At 50.0% G+C, this 23,344-nt stretch overlaps 1 protein-coding gene across 1 annotated transcript; it reads left to right on the plus strand.

The window, feature by feature from the left end:
• Window positions 1-1,616: 1,616 nt before the first annotated feature.
• Window positions 1,617-22,994, plus strand: DUSP29 (dual specificity phosphatase 29; the record flags this gene model as incomplete). The annotated part of the gene is made up of 3 exons (XM_081105066.1): window positions 1,617-1,853; window positions 13,856-14,076; window positions 22,750-22,994. The coding sequence occupies exons 1-3, from the start codon at window positions 1,657-1,659 to the stop codon at window positions 22,992-22,994; spliced, it is 663 nt and encodes a 220-aa protein (XP_080961192.1). The 5' UTR covers window positions 1,617-1,656.
• Window positions 22,995-23,344: the final 350 nt, after the last annotated feature.

Consider the following 23,344-nt stretch of genomic DNA (forward strand, 5'->3'; position numbering starts at 1 on the left):
TATATGCCTAGCCCGTGGACACAGATGATAGTGTGGTGAAGGCCTGGGGCGGGGGCGTGCAGGATAGAGGGGGTCAATGGGGGGGGGGGAGGAGGGAACATCTGTAATACTATCAACAATAAAGATAAACTTTAAAAAAATGAATGTTCGACGTGTTTCAATCCACTGCAGTTATTTTTTCATGTTCAAATTGTCCCATTTTTGACAAGTAGGAGCCTCTTCCAGGGGTGTGCTGAGTCCTTTGGACAGAGCCGGTGGTCTTTGAAGCTACCAACCCTTTTTGCATTCTTCAAACCCCTGGCCTGCCCCTCCTCACACTGAATTCTGCGATTATTTTTCTCAGAAGACTAAGACCCTATGTTATAAACATTCTCAATTTAGTTTTTCTCATCTGTAAAATGGAGCTAATAACAGCGCCTACCTCATAGGGCTGTGAATTGACTTAAGATTAAATGACTTAATAATCATAAAGCACCGGGAACAGTGCCTGACAGAAGGTAAGTGCTAGATACGTATTTGTTAGTAAATAACATCCTTTCGCCCTCACACATCTCCACGTCTCTCAGCCACTCCGCCCTTTCCTCCTTCCCTCCAGCCTCAGAGCTCGAGGTGCCCTCCCCAGACTGAGTGTAGGGGCATCAGTCACTCAGCTCAGGGATCCACAGTGAATGCCCTTCCTTGGGGACGGGAACTCGCCTCCAGCACTCCACTCGCAGAGCCCGACAAGCTCTCCAAATACACGGTGCAGCCTGCGCCCCCAGCTCTCCAGCCAGGAGCATCTCTCCTGACGCCCTGATCAGTTAACACCCTGCCAGCCTCCTAGCGTCGGAGCTGCAAACATTGACTTCAACTGTCCTAACAAGTCGATGAACACTCACGCAGCCAAGTTTCCTTCCACCCGCAGGCTCCTGAAGCCCCGAGAATGTGCTTGGCTGCCCAGGCGGCACAGGCTCGGGATGGACAGGTGTGCCCTTCCCACGGGCACCGGCTCCCTGCTGATGTCGAGCACCACAGCCTGGAATGCCAAGGACCTTCTGGGCCTACCTATTTGAGTTAAAAATGGCCCAAGTCAGCAGATTCCGGGCAGATAAAGGAAAAAGGAGGCCCCAAAGAAGGGGTAACGTCTAAAGCAGCGGTTCTCAACCTGTGGGTCGCGACCCCTTTGGCGGTCGAACGACCCTTTCACAGGGGTCGCCTAAGACCATCCTGCATATCAGATATTTACATGACGATTCATAACAGTAGCAACATGACAGTTATGAAGTAGCAACGAAAATAATTTTATGGTTGGGTCACAACATGAGGAACTGTATTTAAAGGGCCAGAAGGTTGAGAACCACTGGAAAGGAAAGGAGACCAGGGGCTGGCTGCCTGCAGGGATTGCTGTCCTGGGTTTGCTGCACCCACCTCAGCCTGGGTTGGAGGCCCCCAGCACGCTTGCCCTGGAGAGACTGGAATGAGGGACGTGTTGTTGCCACTGTGCCTGCCTTTGGGGCCTGGAAAAAGGAAGCCTGGGAAATACCTGCCAAATCTCGGCATCAGCTTATTCCCACCTCTTTTCGTAAAGCCCATTCCCTACCTCTGTCCCCTGCTAATCCCGGTCCTGACCTTCTCTCATGACCAGCTGCAGAAAGGAGAGCATCCATTGGCTCCAAGATGACATCCCGAGAACCAAGGACGAGCCTCAAGAGTGCCTACTCATCTGCCAAGACTCTGCTGCCTAAGGCAGAGGAGCTGGAGGCCGAGGACTACTGCACCCCCGGAGCCTTCGAGCTGGAGCGCCTCTTCTGGAAGGGCAGCCCCCAGTACACCCACGTCAACGAGGTCTGGCCCAAGCTCTACATCGGGGATGAGTAAGTACCTGGCCAAGCCCAGGAGAAGGTAGCAGGCCCTTCCCCAGGTCACACCTCTTGCCAACTCCAGGCCATGACATTTTGCTTTTAAGGTTGGTTGTTCTGTGACTCTAATAGTTAGGGCTGGGTATTTCTTCATATTACAGAAAACTCAGAAAAGGGGTTTAAGCAAGATTAAGGTAGATTTTTAAAATATATATTTTTATTGATTTCAGAGAGGAAGGGAGAATATAGAGAGATAGAAACATCAATGATGAGTGAGAATCACTGATTGGCTGCCTCCTGCACGCCCCACACTGGGGATTGAGCCCGTCACCTGGGCATGTGCCCTGACTGGGAATCGAACCGTGACCTCCTGGTTCATAGGTTGATGCTCAACTACTGAGCCAAGCTGGCCAGGTGAGATGGAGGTTGATTTTGCTTTTACATGAACAATGTTCAGAGGAAGGCAAGCTGGGACTGGCATGGGTCTCCAGGGTCATTGGGGACTCAGGCTCCTGTGTGTCTGCCATACCATCCTGAGGGTAAGGCTTTCTTCTTCAAGGTTGCTGCATGGGCTGAGATTGCTGATAGGGCTCCAGTCATCATCTGTAGGATCCAGACTGCAGGGAGGTAGAGGGAAAGTAAAAGCAAAAGGGTGTCTTTCCAAACAGACGTCCCACCCAAAACTTCCCCTGCCCCTAGCTGCAAGGGAGGCTGGGAAATGTAGTCTTTTATTTTAGCTGGGTATAACACGCACAAGAGGTACATCAACCTATGTGTGGAGAAGAAAAAGGTAAGCCTAGCAAAGTTCAGGTTGCTGTCCCCTTCTCTAGATTTTTATAGCCACCATTCCCCATTCCTTAAATAATTGGGAAGCTCATACTGTATATAATCAATGTATATAAAAGGCTATATATACCGATCATCCCACCGTCCAGTAGGTATGATGTGCACTGTCCACCAGGGGGCAGATGTTCAACGCAGGAGCTGCTGAGCTGCAGTGACTTGGCAGCGGCAGTTCTCGGGTGACGCACCCCGAAACCAGAGAGGAGGGAGCCTGATTCCTTGTGGGGCCGCACGATTCCACCTTCAGCCGTGGGTTATGTTGTGCTGGGGCACTGTCATCCCTGAATCTGGTTTACTGCACACTTGCGTTTGTGTTCCACACCCTGTACAACAGCAACTTTGCAGAGTGCCCTTTCGCACTCTGGGACCCCTTGGGGGATGTCGGAGAGCCAGTTTTAGCCTGAACCCCGCAGGCCAGGCTGAGGGACCCTGCCTACTGGAGGGACCCCCGTTCACTTCGCAAATACCCTTCTTGCCGTGGCGCCGCCCCAGGTCCCGCCCCACTGGCCACCTTCTAATTAATTTCAATGTGCAAGAATCCATGCACTGGGCCACTAGTATTAATAATAATAATGCCTATGACTTACTAAATACTTTGTGCCAGGCATTGTGCTAAGCATCTTGCATATACTATCTCACTTTATTTTCACTAAAGCCCAATGAAAGAGGTCATCTACTTATCCCATTTCAAAGATAAGGAAACTGAGGGTCAGAGCAGTTCATTAACTCTCCCAAGGTGCACAGCCCCGTAGGCAACAGAGAACTGGGATTCGAATGCAGTTTTGCCCAATCCAGAAGTTTCCATCTTAAATCCTCCCTCCACCCCCAGGATTCCGGCTCATGCTCCATCTCTCCAGGAGCAGATGGTGCAGGGCCTCTGCATGTGCGATTTACACACACACACACACACACACACACACACACACACACACATCATGCTGCTTAAAACTTCGAGATAACCGAGTAGTCAGGGAAAATCCAGGGACAGCCTCCCTTGTCTGGTTTTTCGTAATATTTTTAAATTGAAAAAGTTACAAAAATTACATGCCCTTCTGTACTAAATTAAATTAAATGGAGGGTTATAAAAATAAACTGCATAATCACCCTTTGTTTCTCGTAATCCTACCATGGAGTAGCCAGTATTACATTTACTTGTATACGTCTACTACTTTATGTATACAATTGCAAACATAAGCAAACATATACACACATAGAAAGGGTTTTTGTTTCTCTCAACAATTTCTTTAGAAAAAAAAGAATCATATTATATATACACTATTCTGCACTTTAATATTCCATAGTATAGTTGCACCACAATTTATCCAATCATTTCCCAGAATATTAGGAGAACCTAAGTGAGAGGTATACAGGGACTCTATACTGTTTTCTTTTCTTGTTGTTGTTAGTTTGTTAATCTTCACCCAATGGTATTTTTTCCATTGATTTTTAGAAGAGAGAGTGCAAGCCCCCCGCAGACACCCCGACTGGGCCAGAGATCAAACACGCAACCCAAGTACATGCTCTTGACTGGGAATTAAACCCATGACCCTTCAGTGTATGGGCCAATGCTCTAACCACTTAGCACACTGGCCAGGCTGTTTTCTTTTTTCAAATAACAGCCTTATTAAGGTATAATTCACAGCCCATAACATTTTTCACAGGGTGAAGATTAAATGAGTGAGAACAAATGAAGTGCTAGAGTAGCAGCTGGCACATAGCAAATGCTCACTAAGTTCCCTGCATTATGGGTCTGAGTAAGCATCACAGAAGAGGTCAATTCCAGGGCTGACTCTGGAAGATGGGTCGTATTTCAACAGAATTCTAGGCAGATGGGTCAGGATGAGAAGAGACATAGAGGTAAGGAGAAATAAGGTAATTTATCTGGAATTTAGGGGATGGATATGGTAGAAAGGGCACTTTCAGAAGACCTGGGATGAAGCCAAATCCTACCACTGCGTGGTCAGCTAAGACAGCCGTGCTGCAATAACAGGCCACCCCAACATCTCAGTGGCCCACACAATGATGGCTTATGTCTCACTCACATGTCATATCCACGGTGGGCAGGTCCTAACGGTGCTGCATGTCCACTTTACTCTGGGACTCGGGACCCAGGCTGATGTCCACATTTCATTGGCCAAAGCAAGTCCGTGCCAAAGCCTCACATCAACAGGGCAGAAAAGTGTAACCTTCCCCTAGGGAGGGGCAGCAAATATTCTAAAGGATAGCACACCATCTACCACAGCCACAGGCTACTGCAGGGGCGGTGGCTTTGGGCAGGTCCTTTTACCTTTCTGGGCCTATGTCCTCATCTCTAAAAATGGTTACTGAGCCTGGTGGTGTGGCTCAGTGGTTGAGTGTCCACCCATGCATCAAGCAGTCACTGGTGCAATTCTCGGTCAGGGCACATGCCCTGCTTGTCGGCTTGATCCCCAGTAGCGGGTGTGCAGGAGGTAGCTGACTAAAAAAAATTTTTTTAAATGGTTACTGAGAAGGGTCCAAGAAATATGGACTATGAAAGCATTTTATAAATTATAAAGTACTAGACAGATGAAAAAAATTACTATTACTGTTACTTAGTGAGAAAGAAACCCGGGAAGATAGGTCAGGGCCAGCCTGTGGCAGGCTGAAGGCCAGCGCGGTGCTTTCTGCAGGAAGTTAAATTGAGTGTCTGAGCAGGACAGACGTGTTGTAGTCAATACAGTGCCAGACAGTTGGCTTTGATGCAGTAAGATACGCTTCCTCCTTCCACCAGGAAAATGTCACTGCCCTTTAGTTCAATCCAGCTCTGCCTAACTGAGCCCCAGATGCGCATGCACAGGCTGGGCAAGCTCCACAGTCAGTGTGTGACCTGCGTGCACGCGTGGGGAGGAGCCAAAGTCAGCATGACTGGTCTTGTCCATCTCTGTCCAGGGCCCCGCCCAGATGCCCACTTAACAAGGTGAATGAGACTCCCAGGTGCTTAGTGAGAGAGCAGTTGATTCCACTGCCAAGGCCACCACAGGGAGGTTACAGCCCAGCTGAGGGCAGGCATGGCGGCCTGTGCTCCTTGGTCTCTTTATAGGTGTTAGTTAAACCAGGGGAAAGCTCAGCGCTGGCTCCTCAGGCACAAAGCCCCAGTTTCAATTTGATATTTGCACTTAGGTTGAGTTCTTCCTTCCCCTAAAGCACCCAAGGTTTTTGAAAGCTGAGTGCCAAGCTCTGGAAGTTAGGGTGGTCAGGACCAGGAGTGAGGATGGACATCCCAGGGCAGCCAGAGCCTCCGGCTGTTCCTGGAACCTAGACCAGTGATGCCTGGAACCCGCTGGGGACCAGACTTACTCCCACAAAGCAGCCCACTCTTTCCCCGTCCTCTCTCCCCAAGGGCTTCTTTCTGGAGAGAGGCAGATGGCTGAGCATCTGCTCCGGAGCCACAATATCTGGGTCAAATATTGGTTTCCACGTGGCCTTGAACAAGTCACTCAAACTTTCTGAGCTTCAATTTCCTCACCTCTAATATGTGGATTCCATGAGCTCATACATATGACATTTAGTGCATGCCTGACACACCCAATAACTACTATAGGTCAGGTAAGTTCTGGTCATTTGAGTCACAGTGTGAGAGGAAGGTAAACGGTTACTATGCTTTGCCACTAAGAGTCCCTCTGTGCTAAGAAAACCCCCTGGTTAAATTTTCCCATGAGATGCTATCATGAATCCAAGGCCAGGCTGGAAGGAAGGTCCCTCCTAATGAGCCTTCTCCAGCCCATGCACCCACTCACCCCACAGACACTGTCCTGGCCTTCCAGGGACCCAGGCGACCTAAGGCCAAGGAGGCATGGCCTCAGCAAAGCCCTCTGGGCCTGTGAGCTTCAGAATTTCTAAAGCATTTTCTCAATCCCAGCTTATTCCAAGGGGACTCGGCAAGTGGGGTGCCTGGTGACTCCAACTCTCCATTGCTCACCAGCTCCACTACCACAACCCAGTAAGGAGAGGCCACGGATAGGAGGGGAAGTGGTTGGAGTTCAGGGTGCGGGGCCAGTAGAGGGGATGGGTCCAAGCCAACCAGTCACCTTTCGGATGTTCTCGTGGGGAAGTCTATCTCGGCCAAGCCACAGCTCCCCTCTCCCCACACATTCCCCAAAACTTGGTGGGAGTCTGACTCTGTCACAAGTAAGAGCTGCAAGGTCAGCATGGAGGAGAGCAGAAGCCATCAAGCAGGATTCAGGGCCCAGAGTTCAAACATCTTCCTGTTCTGGGACTCAGTTTCTTTATTTGTAAAATACAGGGATGATTTCAAAGGCCCCTTCCAGCGCTAAGATAAAATTCTTTAAGAAATGTCCTATTAAATAAATTAGGCTTTATTAGATTCAAGCACATACATGTTGTATTACTTTTAAGCCATTTAAATTAGATTCAAATTAGGTTAACCAAGTGTTGCCCTCCAGAGAGCCAGGGACTGGCGTCAATGATGAGATAAGAATAATTCATTACCTCTTATCAATCAGCAGTCCCTACGTTGGAGCTTCCGCAGTGCTTGAGTATGCTTGAAAGCACTAAATTTCTGTAATTTAAATATTCTCACTTTAATCTCATTGACATCTTTCATTTGCTTAGCAAAACCTTTTTTCATTTTTCCCCCGTAGTCAGCAGGAGGGAAAATATCCTGGCTACTGTCAAAGTGATTGCAAATTCTCAGGCAGGGCAGCCTCTGGTAGCACAGCCCGGCTGAAACACCATAATTGAGAAATCCCTTCCCTCTCATCAACACCGTGGCGCTGTTCAGCTGCTCTACGGCTTGAATGGTGGGGGCCAAAAGCAGCTCCCCGTTTTTCTTAAAACTCCAATTGCTGCCAAGGTCTGGCTTTGAGGGTTATCAGCATCTATAGCTGCCCCTCCGCATAAAGCCTGACCCCTCACATGCCAGTGGCCAGCCCCCACCACCCTGAGCTTGCTTCCCAGGTGTCTCTCTTGCTCTTCTTGCGTTTCTGCTCCCAACCGGACCAACTCCCTCAAAAAAACAGAGGCATCTCCAGGGCTGGTTTGTCCCCGAGAAGGTCAGGAAGTGAAGTGAAGGCAAATCCATCAGCTGAGACAGTCCTCAGCCTGAGACAAGGCCTCTCACTGGGATGCCGGGACAGCCATAGCCTCTCTCCCCCCAAAGAAGGAACTAATGCAGCCTCAAGGCACCAAGTAGGGCTGAGATTTGACTTGCTTCCAGGGGGGGCCATGGCTAGTATGGAGTGCAGCCAAAACACAGCCTCGACTGACCCCTTATGTCCTGAATGTTACCCGGAAGAACTAGGAAACCTGGACTCGGAACCTCCAAATGCAGAAGGTGACCTAGGTGAGACTGGGCACCAGCCTCGGGCACGGTGAGTGGGGAGAGATTTCTAACAAGAGTTAAGAAGGCCAAGGCCACCTGAAGTCTTTGCAAGAGCCCGTCACTCCTGAGAACTAAGGAAATAACATCAATAAAAATCATGGTAAACATTTACATTATCAAGTGAATATATGACATCTTCATCATGGAAAGTTTACAAAACAGAGAAAAAAGAAGGCAATTAAAGTTTCCATTAATCATAATCTCGTTACCCAGAGACAACCATGGATCACGTGTTGCTATACATTACCTGTGGCTCTTTCCCCTCATTTCCCCTCATGTATCATTTAACCTTTCCTGTTGAATAGTGCATCACTAGACTTGACAAAACTCTTTTAAGGAAAGGGCTGCCAGTGTAATTCATTCTATTTAACAAAAAGAGAAAGCTGAGGGTCCAAAGCTTCGGTTGTTTCCGTTCATGCAGCAGTTTAAGCTTATAAACAACACCGGCCAGGCCTGTATTCTCTGAGGGGCCTCAAAACTGAACAGCTTCATCATCGGCAAATAATAAGAGCACCCAAGAACTAGAAAACCACTGACTGTCAGTTCACATCAGGTGAATTGACTGAAGTGAAAAGCTGGGAATATGCCTGGTGTATTAAATCCACCTGCAAGGAACAGGTGTGGTCAAGGAGAATACCACCACAAGGTCACGTCCATGAAATGATGTGAGACCACAACAGTGTTGCATGCATCAGAATCAGATTGCAGGATACAGGCCATAAGCACCAGGAGTCCATAATTAGGTGCAAGAAATCAGTGGGCCTACCCTAGCCAGTTTGGCTCAGTGCATAGAGCATGGGCCTGTGGACTGAAGGGTCCCAGGTTCAATTCTGGTCAAGGGCATATGCCTGGGTTGTGGGCTCGATCCCCAGTAGAGGGCACACAGGAGGCACCAATCAGTGATTCTCTCTCAGCATTGATGTTTCTATCACTCTCTCACTCTCCCTTCCTCTCTGAAATCAATAAAAATATATTTTTTAAACAAGAAAGAAATCAGTGGGCCTCACAGACACGAGGGTGGGGAGAGCCACCCGATTATTAGTGGACTTTCTTTGATGCTCATAGCAGAATCCTGGCAACAAGGGACCAGCTGGTTTCTCCTGCCAGGAAGCTGGTGGAGGGCGTGTACAGCTATGTACACGCATGTCCCGCCTCCCTTCTGCGCGAGAGCAAACACCTGGGGAAAATGGCCTTTCAGGCAGGTGCTGAGGTATGTAGGCTGGGAATCAGAGCGCACCAAGGGGTCTGAAAAGGTGGATGACGGGAGTGCTGCCCAAGGAGACTGCCCCACGTGAAGTGCTCTTAGAGGGTGGGGGGTTGAAGCAAGCTTCCCAGAGGATCCCCAGAGGGGCTGGAAGGAAGCTGGGCCAGGCTAAGGAAGGAGGGAGGAAGGGAAGGTCTCTGACGGAGGCAACTGGGCTTTGCAAGAAGGAAGTCACTTCCTCGGGCCCTGCCCATCTGGTATCAGAATCCAGAGGTAGGCCAGGTTAGAGAAATGGGTCAAAAACAGGATATGACAACAACCTCACAAAGGCACTGCCTGAGTCCGATGTGTGAGAAAATGTCCAACCTCGTGTGCAAAATAAATGAATGAAAACAAGGCACCATTTTGTTAGTGGTGTTTTGTTTTTGAAATTAGCAAATAGCAAAAGATAAAAATGGGAATCATTTGAGCAATCTTCCTAGAGGATAATTTAGTAGTGAGTATTACATGTATTAAAAATGCTCATACCCATTGACCCAGCAATGCCATTTTAAAAAATCTCTTTTAAGGATATAATCAGAGATGTGCTCAAAGAAGCAGAGCAAAGTTGTTCATTCATAGTGTGTTTCTTATAATACCCACCAAACCCCTTCCAGAATAGTGATAGAGGTAGAGATGGAGATGGAGATGGGGAGAGAGAGGGAGAGGGGGAGGGAGAGAAAGAGGGAAGACAAAGTCCGAAATAGGGGCTTGGTGAGATAGAATTGAGACTTACCTATAGAATGGAATAGCACAGAGCTATTGAAGCTCATAAGTTGACTTAGCAAGATGTTTACAATATATCCCCATGTCAAAGGGGGTAAACTGTATATAGTGTTATACCCCCAGGCAAATCTCTATACGAATCTATGCCTAGGAAAACAACTGGAGGGTAGTGTATCAAACAGCAAATAATCCTTATCTCTGGGGGTTAGAAGCACAGGCGATTTTGTGCGCGTGCGCACACGAGGGGGTATGTTTCCCACATTCTGCATTGATCATGTATTATTTTTGTAATTAGATAACATTCGTTTTTAAGTGAACAGATTGCTTACATCTAGGATTTTTCTTAAACAACCAGAAACAAAGGCTCTGGCAGCATCTAGATTCTGGAAGTAAGTGACTAGGTCTGTTTTTCTTCTGAGCTTTTCTCCTTCAACAGAGGCACATTTCTTAGTCTCTTTCCCACACCACATATCTGAGCAGGTGGCCTTAACACAAAACAAAACCCAAACCAAAACAAAACAGAAAACAATCTAATGCCAGACAGCACTCTCTCTCACCCCCTACCTCCACTCCCAGTAATTGCTGAGCGAGGCATCCCGGACAACTGGGGATCTGCCTCCATCACAGCCGCTGTCTCCTGACTCACTCTGATGGTTTGTAGGTCTCCCTTCTGCCACTGGTACTCTTCTGAGCCCTTGATTGGACTCTGAGTGCACCAAGCTAGGGGGAAATCCCCAGAGCGGTGTGTGAGGACACCACCTCCGCTTCCCAGCCCAGGTAGCCACAGAGCCCTGAAAACCTGCCGTGGGCCTCACACACCCACCAGGGCTAACCCTCCCGCCGACCCTTTTCTCCCTCTTGGACACCAGGCAAAGCCAGCTCTTTGGGGTGAATGTAGAGATGGCATGCAGTGAATCTTGTTGCATCTGTACCCAGATCCTCGACCCCCAAGGCAGCAAAGTGCAAAGAGTTATTTATTCAAACTGCCATTTGATTATATTGAAACCCAGCTGCTGAACCCAGAGAGAACAGTCTTTACCGTGGATAGAAACTTCCTGTCAAGGACAGTTAATTTTCATTTTTCCACTGAGCTCAACCTCAAAGTGAGGTTGATTGCTACTCAGCAAGATGGACTGCATTAGTGGAGCCTTTAATTGAGCGCAGATCTATATCCCAAAAGCATAATGTTTGCTGTATACATACTTTGAGACAAGAGGAAAAATGAAAAGCAGACCTTTGTAAGGAAAAAATTGAAAGCAGAATGTGTTCCCTAATCAGGATGGCAGCACAAAGGCCAACTGGGGTGGGGCGGGGGGTGGAGGGGGGCTTATTTGCAGTCCCCACCTCCCTATGCCTCAGTTCTAATGGGCTATTGGCAAATGTTCCTAAAAGCTAATGCCTGTGTTTAGCTCCCTCTTTCCCAAACACTGAACTCCACCATAGCTCCTCTCACGGCAAACAAAGAAGCTCCAGGAAGCCAGCGATTGATGAGGGGCCTCAGCGAGGGGCCATGGCACGTGCTTCTCCTGCAGGGCTCCTCGCGGCCGAGGGTGTTGATCCACGTTGGCGTCCATTATGGCCATTTATGTCCACCTCCTTTTACCAGTGGCCTCGAGATGAGCCCTCACCTGGAGCACAATGCCACTTTCGGCCTCTTACTGTTATGGTTCCACACCCTCGTCACCTCTTCCCTGAGCTGTGGAACTGGTCTCTGTCCTATTGAGAGAGATGTCCTCTTAAAGCCCGGATGGGATCCCCCCCCCCTTCTCAAATACTATCAAAAGCTCTCCCTGACCCCCAAATACAGACCCGGGCAGCCAAGCACCTCCATGATCAAACCCCACACTCCCTCTCCAAAAGTTCTCTCACATCCTATGCTCTGGTCAAACCAGTCCCCTCCTCCCTGTCCCCATTCCCAACCCAACAGCAAGTCTCCTGTGACAACAGCCTAGTCCAAGCCACCGTCCTCTCATGGCTGTACAACTGTGACCGCCTCCAAGAGAGGTCCCCGCTTCTAATTTTTTGCCCCTCTCCAATCCTTTTCCGCACATCAGTCAAACTGATCTTTAAAAACGTAAACAATGCTCACCCCTTCCTTAAGATCCTCTGTGGCACGTGTCATTCTATCACACTTAAAATAAAATCCAAACTCTTTCTCCTGCGGCCTACAGGGCCCACCTTGTCCCAGCCCACCTTTCCAAATTCCTCTTGCACCACCACTTCCCTCATTACCACAGCCACACTAGCTTGCCTCCTGTTTGTGGCACTTGCTGTTCCCTCTACCTGGATGGAATACTCTTCCTCCAGCTCTTCCTCCACCAGCTTCTCATCCCTCAGTCTTCGCTGAAACGCCACCTCCCTGCAGAGGCCGTCCCTGACCCACTTACCTGGAGCAGGACCACAGAGGTTCATGCTGCTCTTACTGCTATCTGGAATTATCTTGGTTATTCCTTTGTTGTTAATTTGTTCTCCCCAGGGGAATCTAAGCTTCCTACGGGTCCTTTTTTAATCTGTTCATTGCTGCAGCATCAGTACCCAGGACAATGCATGGACATTATAGAATCTAAATCATTATTTGGGGATAAATGATTGGATACAAGAAATAAGAAACATTTCCTGGAAGGCCTTCATTATCTCCAGCTTCCATTCCTTATATTGTGCTGTCTTCTTGGCTTGGCTTGCCCTTGCCTCCCTCTACCCCCCCCCCCCCCCCCCCCCGCCCATGGCCTACGATCGACGTGTGAAGTCAGGCGGGCTCAAAAGCCCCTTCCCAGAGTCTCCCCTGAACGCTCTAAGCCAGTGATGGCGAACCTGTGACACGCGAACTCATTTTTTTTGGTTGATGTTTCTTTGTTAAATGGCATTTAAATATATAAAATAAATATCAAACATATAAATCTTTGTTTTGCTATGATTGCAAATATCAAAAAATTTCTATATGTGACACGGCACCAGAGTTAAGTTAGGGTTTTTCAAAATGCTGACACGCCGAGCTCAAAAGGTTCGCCATCACTGCTCTAAGCAGAAGTAACCCCTGTGTCCCCTGCCCCATATTCCAAGGCCACCTACTTCACCATGACTTTACCCTGGTCCTGGAACTTCTTGCAGAGAAAGAGAAAGCTATAAACCAGAAAATAACTTCACTGTGGGCCTCAGGCACTTCCCCAAATCGATTCAAACACCAGACTGCCCAAGTATCTCTCCTCGGAACAGTGCTTTGCCCAACTAGGCAATGACTCCTTATCAAAGCAAGGGCTTCGCATTGTGTTCACCAATCCCGTGAGCATCAGTACCAGCAATTTTGCCCCATCCCAATCAGATCCTCCACTAAAAGCCCCGTCTTAACCCATTCCTTTGAGCCCCAACCTCCAAACCCTGTAAGCAGCCGAGGGTTCAGAGAAGAGGCCGCTTTCAAGGGCCTCCCCAGGCTGTGCGCAGGTGGCCCCTGCCCCACACAGCTCTGCTTGATGAACGGGTTATCCAGGGACCTGGGAGGGAGTTGGCTGGTGACAGTCCACTCCTGGACCACCAGTGTCCGCACCCAGCTCTTCTGCATTTGGTGAGTGAGGGAAGAATGAACGCACAAATGAGCAGCCCCCTTCCCTTCTCGAAGCATCCTAACGAGAAACGAGAAATGGCACAGGTGTCCAAGGGGTCCATGAGAGCAGGGCTTTGGACTAAGGAAGTCCTGCATTGCAATGACGAGGCCTTATTTTGGAAGCCAGGATCCCCAGCAGACACCAGTGGGCTGCCTCCTAGCTCCGCGCCCCCCCCCCCCCTCCACCCCGCCCCAGTTCCAGGCTAAGGAGCCCACAGCCCACGGCCTCTCTCCTGTGCGCTCAGGGCCACGGCGCTGGACCGCTATAGGCTGCAGAAGGCGGGCTTCACGCACGTGCTGAACGCTGCCCACGGCCGCCGGAACGTGGACACGGGGCCCGACTACTACCGCGGCATGGACATTGAGTACCACGGAGTCGAGGCCGACGACGTGCCCACCTTCGACCTCAGCGTCTTCTTCTACTCGGCGGCCGCCTTCATCGACGGTGCGCTCCACTCAGATCACAGTAAGAGCCCCGCGCCCCCTCACGGCCCCGCCCCCGCCCCGTGGGAAGAGGGTTCAAAGCCGACCCTGCGAGGGTTCCATGTGGATGAGCTGGAAAAGGCTGAGCCCCCGGAGGCTGTAAGCCTGCTGGTGGAGTTCAGGCTTTGATGGCATCGGCATGGGGAGGGTTCAGAGGGGAGGCCTTTGGCCTGAAGCTCTCCTACCTAAGGCACCTCCTCCATCCTTCCAAAGGAGGGGGGGTCTGGGAACCCTCACAGCTGGGATGCAATTGTGCCTGTGCCCAAACCCGACGAATAGTCAAAGGTTTGAGGCCAGAAAACCCTCAGGCAGCTGACTTGAGTGGAAAATCTGTGGAAAGACTGCAAATTCTCCTGCCAACCAGCCAAGCCCACGGCCTCCTTACCCGCTCATCCACCTGACCCTCCCTAAGTCCAGTAACACTCCGTCTAGTGACCACCTAGCCTTTATAAGTGGCAAACTATATTTGAGACTGAGCTTTGCACCTGTGATGTCTGAGTTTCCCGGGGTTAATTTGAAGGCACAGTGCTGGTCCTTGCAGTTTCAGCTGCCCTAATCCAGGGAAAGGCTACCAGGCTATTTTGGAGAGAAGGGCACACTTTAGGAATGCGTCAGGTAAGACAATATGCAGTTACGGCTGCAGGGTGGCATTCCATAGAGGCCACAGGGACTTCACGGCCCTAATTTCTGTTCTGACTTCAGCCGCATGTGTCACAACCCTTTAGGGGACCATCACATAATTTGGGGTAACCAGTGACAGTAGCCCCTCCTCATTTGCAGTTTCCCTTTCCCTAGTTTCAGTTACCTCCAGTCAACCACAGTCTGAACATATTAAATGAAAATTTCCAGAAATAAACAATTCATAAGTTTTAAATTGCACGCCATTCTGCGTAGCGTAATGAAATCTCGCAGTGTCTTGATCCATCTTGTCAGGGACAGGAATCATCCCTTTGTTCAGCATGTCCACGCTGTATATGCTCCCTGCCCATTAGTCACGTAGTGGCCATCTCGGTTATCAGATCGACTGCCTCGGTATCGCAGAGCTTGAGTTCAAGTTCCCCTACGTTACTTAATGGCCCCAAAGTGCAAGAGTAGTGATGCTGGCAATTCAGATACACCGAGGAGAAACTGTAAGTGAAAAGGTGAAAGTTCTGGAATTAATACGAAAGAAGAAAATTGTCTGCTGAGGTTGCTAAGATCTTACTGTAAAGGAATCTTCTATCCCCGAAATTGTGACGAAGGAAAAAGAAATTCGTGCTAGTTTTGCTGTCTCACCTTAAACTGCAAAAATTATGGCCACAGCGCATGACAAGTTTAGTTAAGATAGAAAAAGCATTACATTTGTAGGTGGAAGACAGAACAGAAAATGGGTTGTGATTGATGCAACCTGTTGCACCAGAAAGCATGGAGCCTATACAATGATTTCAGCAAGGAACCCCCTGCAATGGGTGCCACCAAGCCATTTGTAAGGGATGGTTGCACAGATTCAGGAGTAGGTTAGACTGAAAAATAATAAAATTACTGGAGAGGCTGCGTCTGCCAATAAAACAGCTGCTGCCACATTTCCGGCAGAGTTGAAGAAGTTGCTTAGGTTCAGTAACTACCTGTGGTTTCAGGCATCCACTGGGGGTTTGGGAACACATCCTCCACGGATAAGGGGGGACTACTGTACTGAAAGCTTTCTTAGCACAAGAGGTTGGGAGCACAAGGCTCACCGCTTGACCAAATGGCCTGCTTCAGGAACTTGCAACCTGTGGCCGGGTCGGGGCCATGCCTGCTGCAGTCCCAGGCCTTGACGGCCGTCCCAAGGTGAACCTGGCCCACAGCCGGCCATAGGCACCAACAATTGGTTGTTATTTTGGTTCACAGCAATGTCATGATGAAAAAGAAACTCATGGAACTGAAATGCTTGTATTCGGGGATGCTTCATTTCAAAGTCACTCTTTTATGAGTCTATTTATGGGCCACCTTTTGTGTTGTGCACAATCTGGGTTTCCAAGCAGGATCAAAAAGCAACTGGACTCTGACTCATCACCATGAGGTAAAATTCGCCTCGGAATATTTGAAGTTAATTGAAAACATATTTGACATGAAAAAACAACAACAACAACAACAACAAAAAGCTACAGTACCCCCACCCAATCCTTCAGTTCACTTGCCATGACTCTACCTTTGGCCTTCCCCTTAACGGAAGGGGGCTGGCAGGCTTTGGAGAAGACAGGGCTGGGTTCAGATCACAGCTTAGTAACAATGTGATTTCTCTGAGCCTTAGTTTCTGCATCTGGTGATAAAAATATTTACCTTGAAAGATTATAATGAGGCTCCGCACCTCCGCAACAACCGACATAAAGCACTTAGCACAGAACCTGGTGCGCAGCAGGCTCTCAGATGTGTGTGATAGAGAGAGATCGTGCACCGTGAAACACACAGCCACACCAGCACACGCACATCATCATCATAAAGTTTCCAATCCCCAAAGAAAAAAAGACATTCCAACTTTGAACTAGTGTGATATGCTCGTACGACAGTTTGTTTTTGGTTCCCGGCACATGAGTTTGGAGTCTGCCCACACTGCGGAGTCCGGAGAGAATGGGACCCTCAAGTCCTGTTTGGGCCTGGGCAGATCACAGAGTTTCAATGCAGAGGTCAGGCTGGTGTGGATAGTGACTGGTAGACCAGATGGTCGAAAGCACCTCGCAAAGAAAGGGTCAAGAGGGAAAAGTATATGCCCATCTGGCGTGGCTGGGTGGCTGAGCGTCAACCTATGAACCAGGGGGCCACAGTTCAATTCCCCCTCAGGGCACATGCCTGGCTTGTGGACTCCATCCTCAGTGTGGGGCATGCAGGAGGCAACAGATCGATGATTCTCTCTCATCATTGATGTTTCTATCTCTCCCTCTCCCTTCCTTTCTAAAAATCAATAAAACATCATTAAAAACAAAAACAAAAAACAGTCTCTTAAAAAAAAAAAGTGTGTGTGGGGGGGAGTATATACCAAAGCCAGAGAGTATGCAGGGGTGGGGACTAGACTGTTGGCTGGGGATGGGGACCAGGGCATGGCTGCATTGCCAGGTGGGAGGCTGGGCTCCCTTCTCAGTACCTTGTCCACTTACATTTTTTGTTGCTGTTAATCCTCACCCAAGGGTATTTTTTCCATTGATTTTTTTTAGAGAGAGTGTAAGAGAGGGAGGGAGGAGGGAGAGAGAGAAAAACATCGATTGCCTCCCACACCCACCAGGACTGGGGCCAGTATCAAACCTGTAGCCCAGGTATGTGCCCTTGACCGGTAATTGAACCTGTGACCCTTTGGTGTGCAGGCCAATGCTCTAACCACTGGGCACACCGGCCAGGGCTGTGTGCTTACTTATTTAAAGATTTCCTTGAGTTGAAGGCTCAAAGTCCTACCGGCTCAGGACCAGGCAGCGTGCAGGAGTGAACGGAGCTGGCTGTGTGTACGCCGTGGGGTGTGGTTGGGGTGCTTGTGGCTAAGTGCAGAGCTCATACCCCTTCCCAAGGGGCAGCTGCTGCCCAGTCCCAGCCAACGTTTGTTTTGTGAGAACCAGCGCAAATGTGGTAGATCCGACTTTTCAGGAAATGTCTCCAATCTGGGATTTAATGTAAAATCACTCGATTTTTAAGTGTTGGCAACACATTGAAAATTTCTTAAAACGCTGCGAAGGCCAAACAAAAGAAACCCACCGGCTGTCAGTGGGTACCTGTGCCCCCAGGAGTCACAGGAACACAATAAAAGGCTGGCCAGCCGGGCGGCATTGCCACGGACTCCCCGCAGTGGCGGTGCCTGGGCCCGGCCTGCCGGCCACGTGCCCTGGGCGGCTGCACCTCGTCGGGCTTTGGGAAACCAAGGGACGCGACTACAGCATGTCAGAGCCAGGCCCACGCGCATGTTTCCTATTATACTCTTGATGTAAGAGGTGTTGATGGACAGCCTGGCCAAAAGGCAAGGCGTCTCTCTTTCCTCTTATCTTTCCTCTTCTTCCTTGGCTAGTGTCTGCCAAGGGCACACGGCTTCCCTCTGCTGCCCACAGCTCGTCTCGCTCCCTCTTTTTGAAAAGCACTGCTCCTGGAGCTGTGGAGTCAGCCCAGGGCGCCCACTCCCACCGACCCTCCCCTGATTGCTCTTTCTGAGAGAACCCCGCAGGCAATCTGTCCCCCTGGAAAAATCTTAGAGATCATCTAGCCCAGTGTCCCGCCCCAGGAGCTGGGGACCCAGCGGCCCAGGGGAGCCAAGGGAGGTGCCCGGGGCCCGTGGTGGGAACGCCTGTCACTCAGGCCTCACGGGAGAATCCTCCGCCCGTATTTTGAGCATCCGGTGACTTTGCTGTGTAACAAGTCACCAAATATTATGGCACATGAGGCAGGGCAGCTGGTGATGGGAATCTGAAACAACGGAACCTGTCATTCCTCATCAGAAAAACAAGTCCTGACAAAAGCCTGCCATGGGGACCCCGCTTGGGCTGTCTTCACCGCTCCTGGCGCGACGTGGGGTGGTTTTAATTTAAGGAAATCGTCGGAAAAATCCCAGGGCAGACACCAGGAGGCTCTAAAGATCGGGTCTTAGTATCACCGCTCTCCTTTCCTTCCTTCTTTTTCTTTAACGGACGATCCACAGCCTGCTTTCACACCAGCTTAAAGGCCATTGTGGCTAAGGTGGGTGTGAGTCAGTAAAGGAAGGCTGCATCTGAGCAGGAGGCGGATCCCTGGTGCCTCTGAGCTGTAGGCAGGGCGACTCTCAGGGGCTGTGACAGTCTTCCCTCTGCGGCACACTCGGGCCTGCCTGGCAGCTCAGAACCCGCCGTGCCCCCTTTGTCTGAGGACTTTTTCGAGCCTGACCGGTTTGGGAAGAAGTATGAACTCTGGCTTTGCACGCCGCTGAGGAGGCAAGGTCTGAGCGAGAGACAGGCAAAGGGCATCCCCCAAACCCAGACAGGAGGTGTTTAGGGAGTGCACACCTGGTGGGGGTACGGGTGGTGCAGGTGAGGGGGTGCGGGGTTGGGGGGCTTGGCCTGTATGTCTGATTTGAGTGGCAGAGGCCTACCTCCTGGTCAGAAGGGAAATATGCAATTGGGAAGCCGCAGAGATTCTGGATTTGGGTTTTCTTCATAAGATTCAACTTTTGGGAATTCAAGTTTTGGTAAAGGCCTAAGGGGAAATATTTCACTGAAATCACCATTTTCCCCCAAACATTAAGATTGTGACCTATAGTGTGGGTACAACCAGCATTTCTTTTTTAAAAAATGGAATAGATTAGAATAGAAAATAGCAGCAAGCATTGTGCGTGGGAAAAGTGCTTATTACTTTGTGAAACTTTCGTCTGACACACACACTTGTGATTCCGATTCCCCCCTTAGCGTTTAAGAGCTTCAACCCTGGCGGCAGGTGGCTGGGTCCCAGCCACACACACTTCAGCCACTTCCTAGCTGGGCGACTTGGAGTCCCTTCTCTGCACTTCAGCTGCTTCCCCTGAAAAAACGGGGACGGTCTTTCACCGGCCTCATCAGGTTGTGAGGATTGGCTACAGTAAAAATACCTAACAACATACTTGGAGGATGTGGCGTGAGCTGAGGCTATGTTCATGTTAGCGATGAATTCTATATAGTGTTTCTGGGAGCCACACCAAAGGGTTTGAAAGCTGCTGACGCAGAAAGTGCCAAACCCTGACAATGCTGCCTCCGCCCAGGGCCTGACCCCGGCTGGTATCTAACTCCCAGAGAGTCCCCTGCTCTCTCTGGCCAGGCCCCTGCTGGGAACAGGCCAGCCTTCCTGGCCTTCTCTCCCTCCTGACAGCAGTTTCTCACCACCCCATGCTGGGCCCCAGCGGGTGGTGCTTAGCAGAGCCCCAGAGCAAAGAGGGAGCAGGGCCCTGAGGGACTGGGGCCGGCCCTTGACTCCAGGGGGACCTACCACGCTCACATGGCTGGTGGCATTAATGCCACCATCATAAAAACAAATTTAGTTCCAGGAGCTCCTGCTGGGGCTGAGCACCACCCCCACTGCACCCCCACCAAACCCCCTCTCCTTCCTCTCCCACCCCCTCCTCCCACTCAGCAGACTTCAGGCTCCCAAAAGGCTTAATGAACTACAGCTTTCGTCTGTTCGGAGCATTTAGTCATGACAGAAAGAATTACCCTTTTTGCCAGGAGAGGAAGAAACGCTTTAGTTATCAGCCGGCTGGCGGGGGGCCAGCAGCCTCTGGAACAGGGTGTGGGGATTAGGATGCCAGAGGTAGACATGCCACTCCAGCCGTCCCTCGGGCCCAGTTCCCCAAACCCGGCCGCAGGAAGGGCGTGGCCCTGCTTCTCGCCCTCCTTTCCGGCCAAGGTGCACAAGGCAGGGGCGGTGAGGCTAGGCTCGTGTAGCTCAGCAGCATGAAGGCTGGGACCGGAGGCCGCCGGGTTAGCTTGTGGGGTTCCGTGAAAATGGACGGTGATAAAGTGAATGGCTCTTCATGGAACACCTCTCCGTGCCCCCGCGATGTGTGGAGAGGCCATCAGTAGAGTCCTTACTGTCAGGCAGGGTGTGCCGGCCTCTCTGACCAGGTGGGGGTGTGGGATGGGGATCCTGGCGCCTGGGGTTCAACCCTCTTGGAGTCCTCAGGCTGCCATGGCTGCTGGCCATTCCCACTGTCCCGGACATGGTCCCCTGAGGAAGATGGGAGGGACACAGGAGAGCCATGTCCATTCAGAAGTGTTCTTTCCAAGCTGTTCTCATGTCCTGGCGATGCTCCAGAGACCCGGGGCTGTCCATGAATGTCTTCTTGGTCATCTTTCCCGGCCTCAGGCCCGAGACTCAGGAACAGGGACAACACTGGGGTCCCACAGCTCGAGCTGCCTCAGCCAGCTTGACGCCAGCAGAGCGATCGCACACCCAGGGAGGGTGGCACTGGCCTGGCAGTAGTGGGTACAGCCAGAGACCCTGATCTCAGTATTCTCTCTGTCCCGAGAGCATGGTGGCCAGTGTCCAGCACACAGTAGGGCCTCAATAACATGTTGTTTTGAACTATTTCTAGTGCTGGCACCAGGTTCCTGAGGTACCTCTGACAAGTCGTTGCCCTCTCTGTAAAGCAGGGAGGATGATACTGGAACCCTGAAGGCTGTATTAAGGATGGAATAACACGGGGGACACTCACTACGTGAGCTCTAGAGGCCACAGCTTCACATCAAGGCTTCGCAGCGGGGCCCAGACACTGCCATGGCAGTGGCCAAAGGGAGTTTTGTTTACACAGGTTGTGCCTATCAGCACTTACCCTATTAGAAAGAAAAACTGAAAAGCTGAATACTCATTTTAAAAGGATGAAACACACCATTGGATAGTGACATAACATATTTTTATGAAAAATTACATTTTCCAATACAGTTAGGGAGAAGAGTGGTACTAATTTACATTGTTGCAAATCTCTTCAATGCGAGGCTTAGTAGAATCCAGTTGGAATCTGATTAGCTTCTGCATTCAATCTGTTGTGGTACATTGTTTTGGTTGGCGCGGATGAAGAAAATCCAGCCTCACTCAGCAGCAGTGTAGCTGGAGAAGGGAGGGATGCTCTAATCGCCTTTTCAGGTAATTGTGGGTATTCTTCTTCGATACTACACCCACACTTGACAAATGATAGCTTCTTTTTTTAAAAAGTATATGATTTTGTTTATTTTTTTTTAGAGAGAGAGGGAGAGGGATAGAGAGATAGAAACATCAATGAGAGAGAAACATCAATTGGCTGCCTTCTGCACATCCCCTACTAGGGATCGAGCCCACAACCCAGGCATGTGCTTTGACCAGGAACTATACTGGTGACCTCTTGGTTCATGGGTCGACGCTCTCAACTCCCAAGTCACACCGACCGGGCAAATGATAGCTTCTTAAAGGCTAGCTGTGATGTGGAATCTGATGCCGTATCAATAAACTTCATACTCAGTTACATGAAAATCCACTGGTCTGTCTTTGAATGGATGTTTTACCTCTGCATGATTCTGTAAAATCTTGTATTTGGTCATTTGGTTTACTCAGTTATGCAGATCCTCCAAATGTTGACACTTTCCACTAGACGTTATCAAAAACAGATTTGTTAACTTCATCACTCATCCTAACAAAAATCTTCAGAGTATTGGGAAACCATCAGCTTCACAGTGATAGATACAAGTTTTCCAAAACTCTTAATATTTGCTCAAAAGCTTGCATTTTATCACTGGCAATAAAGACCATCCGTTGTTTTCTGTGATGTGGCAGACTGACTGTGTTCACTTTTGAGCCAAAGTCTGCCAAATACCCAAGTTTAAATGGCCATGGTTTTCCTGTCATCCATTCTTTTAAGTAAAAGGGTGTCTTATGAAACAGTGGCCAATTCAACTTGCAACTCAATCTCCCTGGTGCTTCTCCCACGATAACTATCGCGCTTCGGTATGCAGGCCAAGTGCTTTGTGTGTGCTTCCCATGTCATCACACAGAATATTAAGAAGTGTAACCAAGGGCTGAAATTTGATAAATTAATTTGTACGGCCCATCAGGGATTTTCTTAAGTGAAACTAGCTCTCCCCGCCTTCCCATCCCCCTCTGCCCCCTCCCCCCCCCCCCCCCAAGTGCATGGTGGTGAAGAATGCCATGATGACTAGCTAGTTTGCTGCCTCTTGTCCCCACTCCATTTCAGATAAGATCCTGGTTCACTGCGTCATGGGCCGCAGCCGCTCGGCGACCCTGGTCCTGGCCTACCTGATGATCCACAGGAACATGACCCTGGTGGACGCCATCCAACAAGTGGCCAAGAACCGCTGTGTCCTCCCCAACTGGGGCTTCCTGAAGCAGCTCCGGGAACTGGACAAGGAGCTGGTGCAGCAGAGGCAGCAGGCCCCGCACAGCGACGACGGCGAGAAGGCCAGTGAGAAGGAGCTGTAGGGCCCCCCCCTTGGGAAGGGAGAGAGGAGGCTGATAGGGCTCTGGTCCGTGACTCCGTTTGTTCTGGAGAAGGGACTGTGAAACCGAAGCTTGACTTCTTCCAAGTCATCTGAACCTTCCCGGGTGCATGCGATGAACAGGGAGGATGCAGGGCTGCCTCCCGGACTCCAGTATTTGGCTTCGCAGCGGAACAGGGCCGACAGGCCTCCCAGCAGAATTGGTTACAGATGGACACACCGTTCTGCATAAAGGCGCCTATATTTTTTATTTATTTTTTGTAAGATGGGAGAAGAAAAGGACTTAAAAATGTGTAGGCATTGCGCTGTGATTAAATGTTTGGCTTGGTCTGA

Source organism: Myotis nattereri (genome assembly GCF_964212035.1).
Source record: "Myotis nattereri genome assembly, chromosome: 13".
Classification (NCBI taxonomy): domain Eukaryota; kingdom Metazoa; phylum Chordata; class Mammalia; order Chiroptera; family Vespertilionidae; genus Myotis; species Myotis nattereri.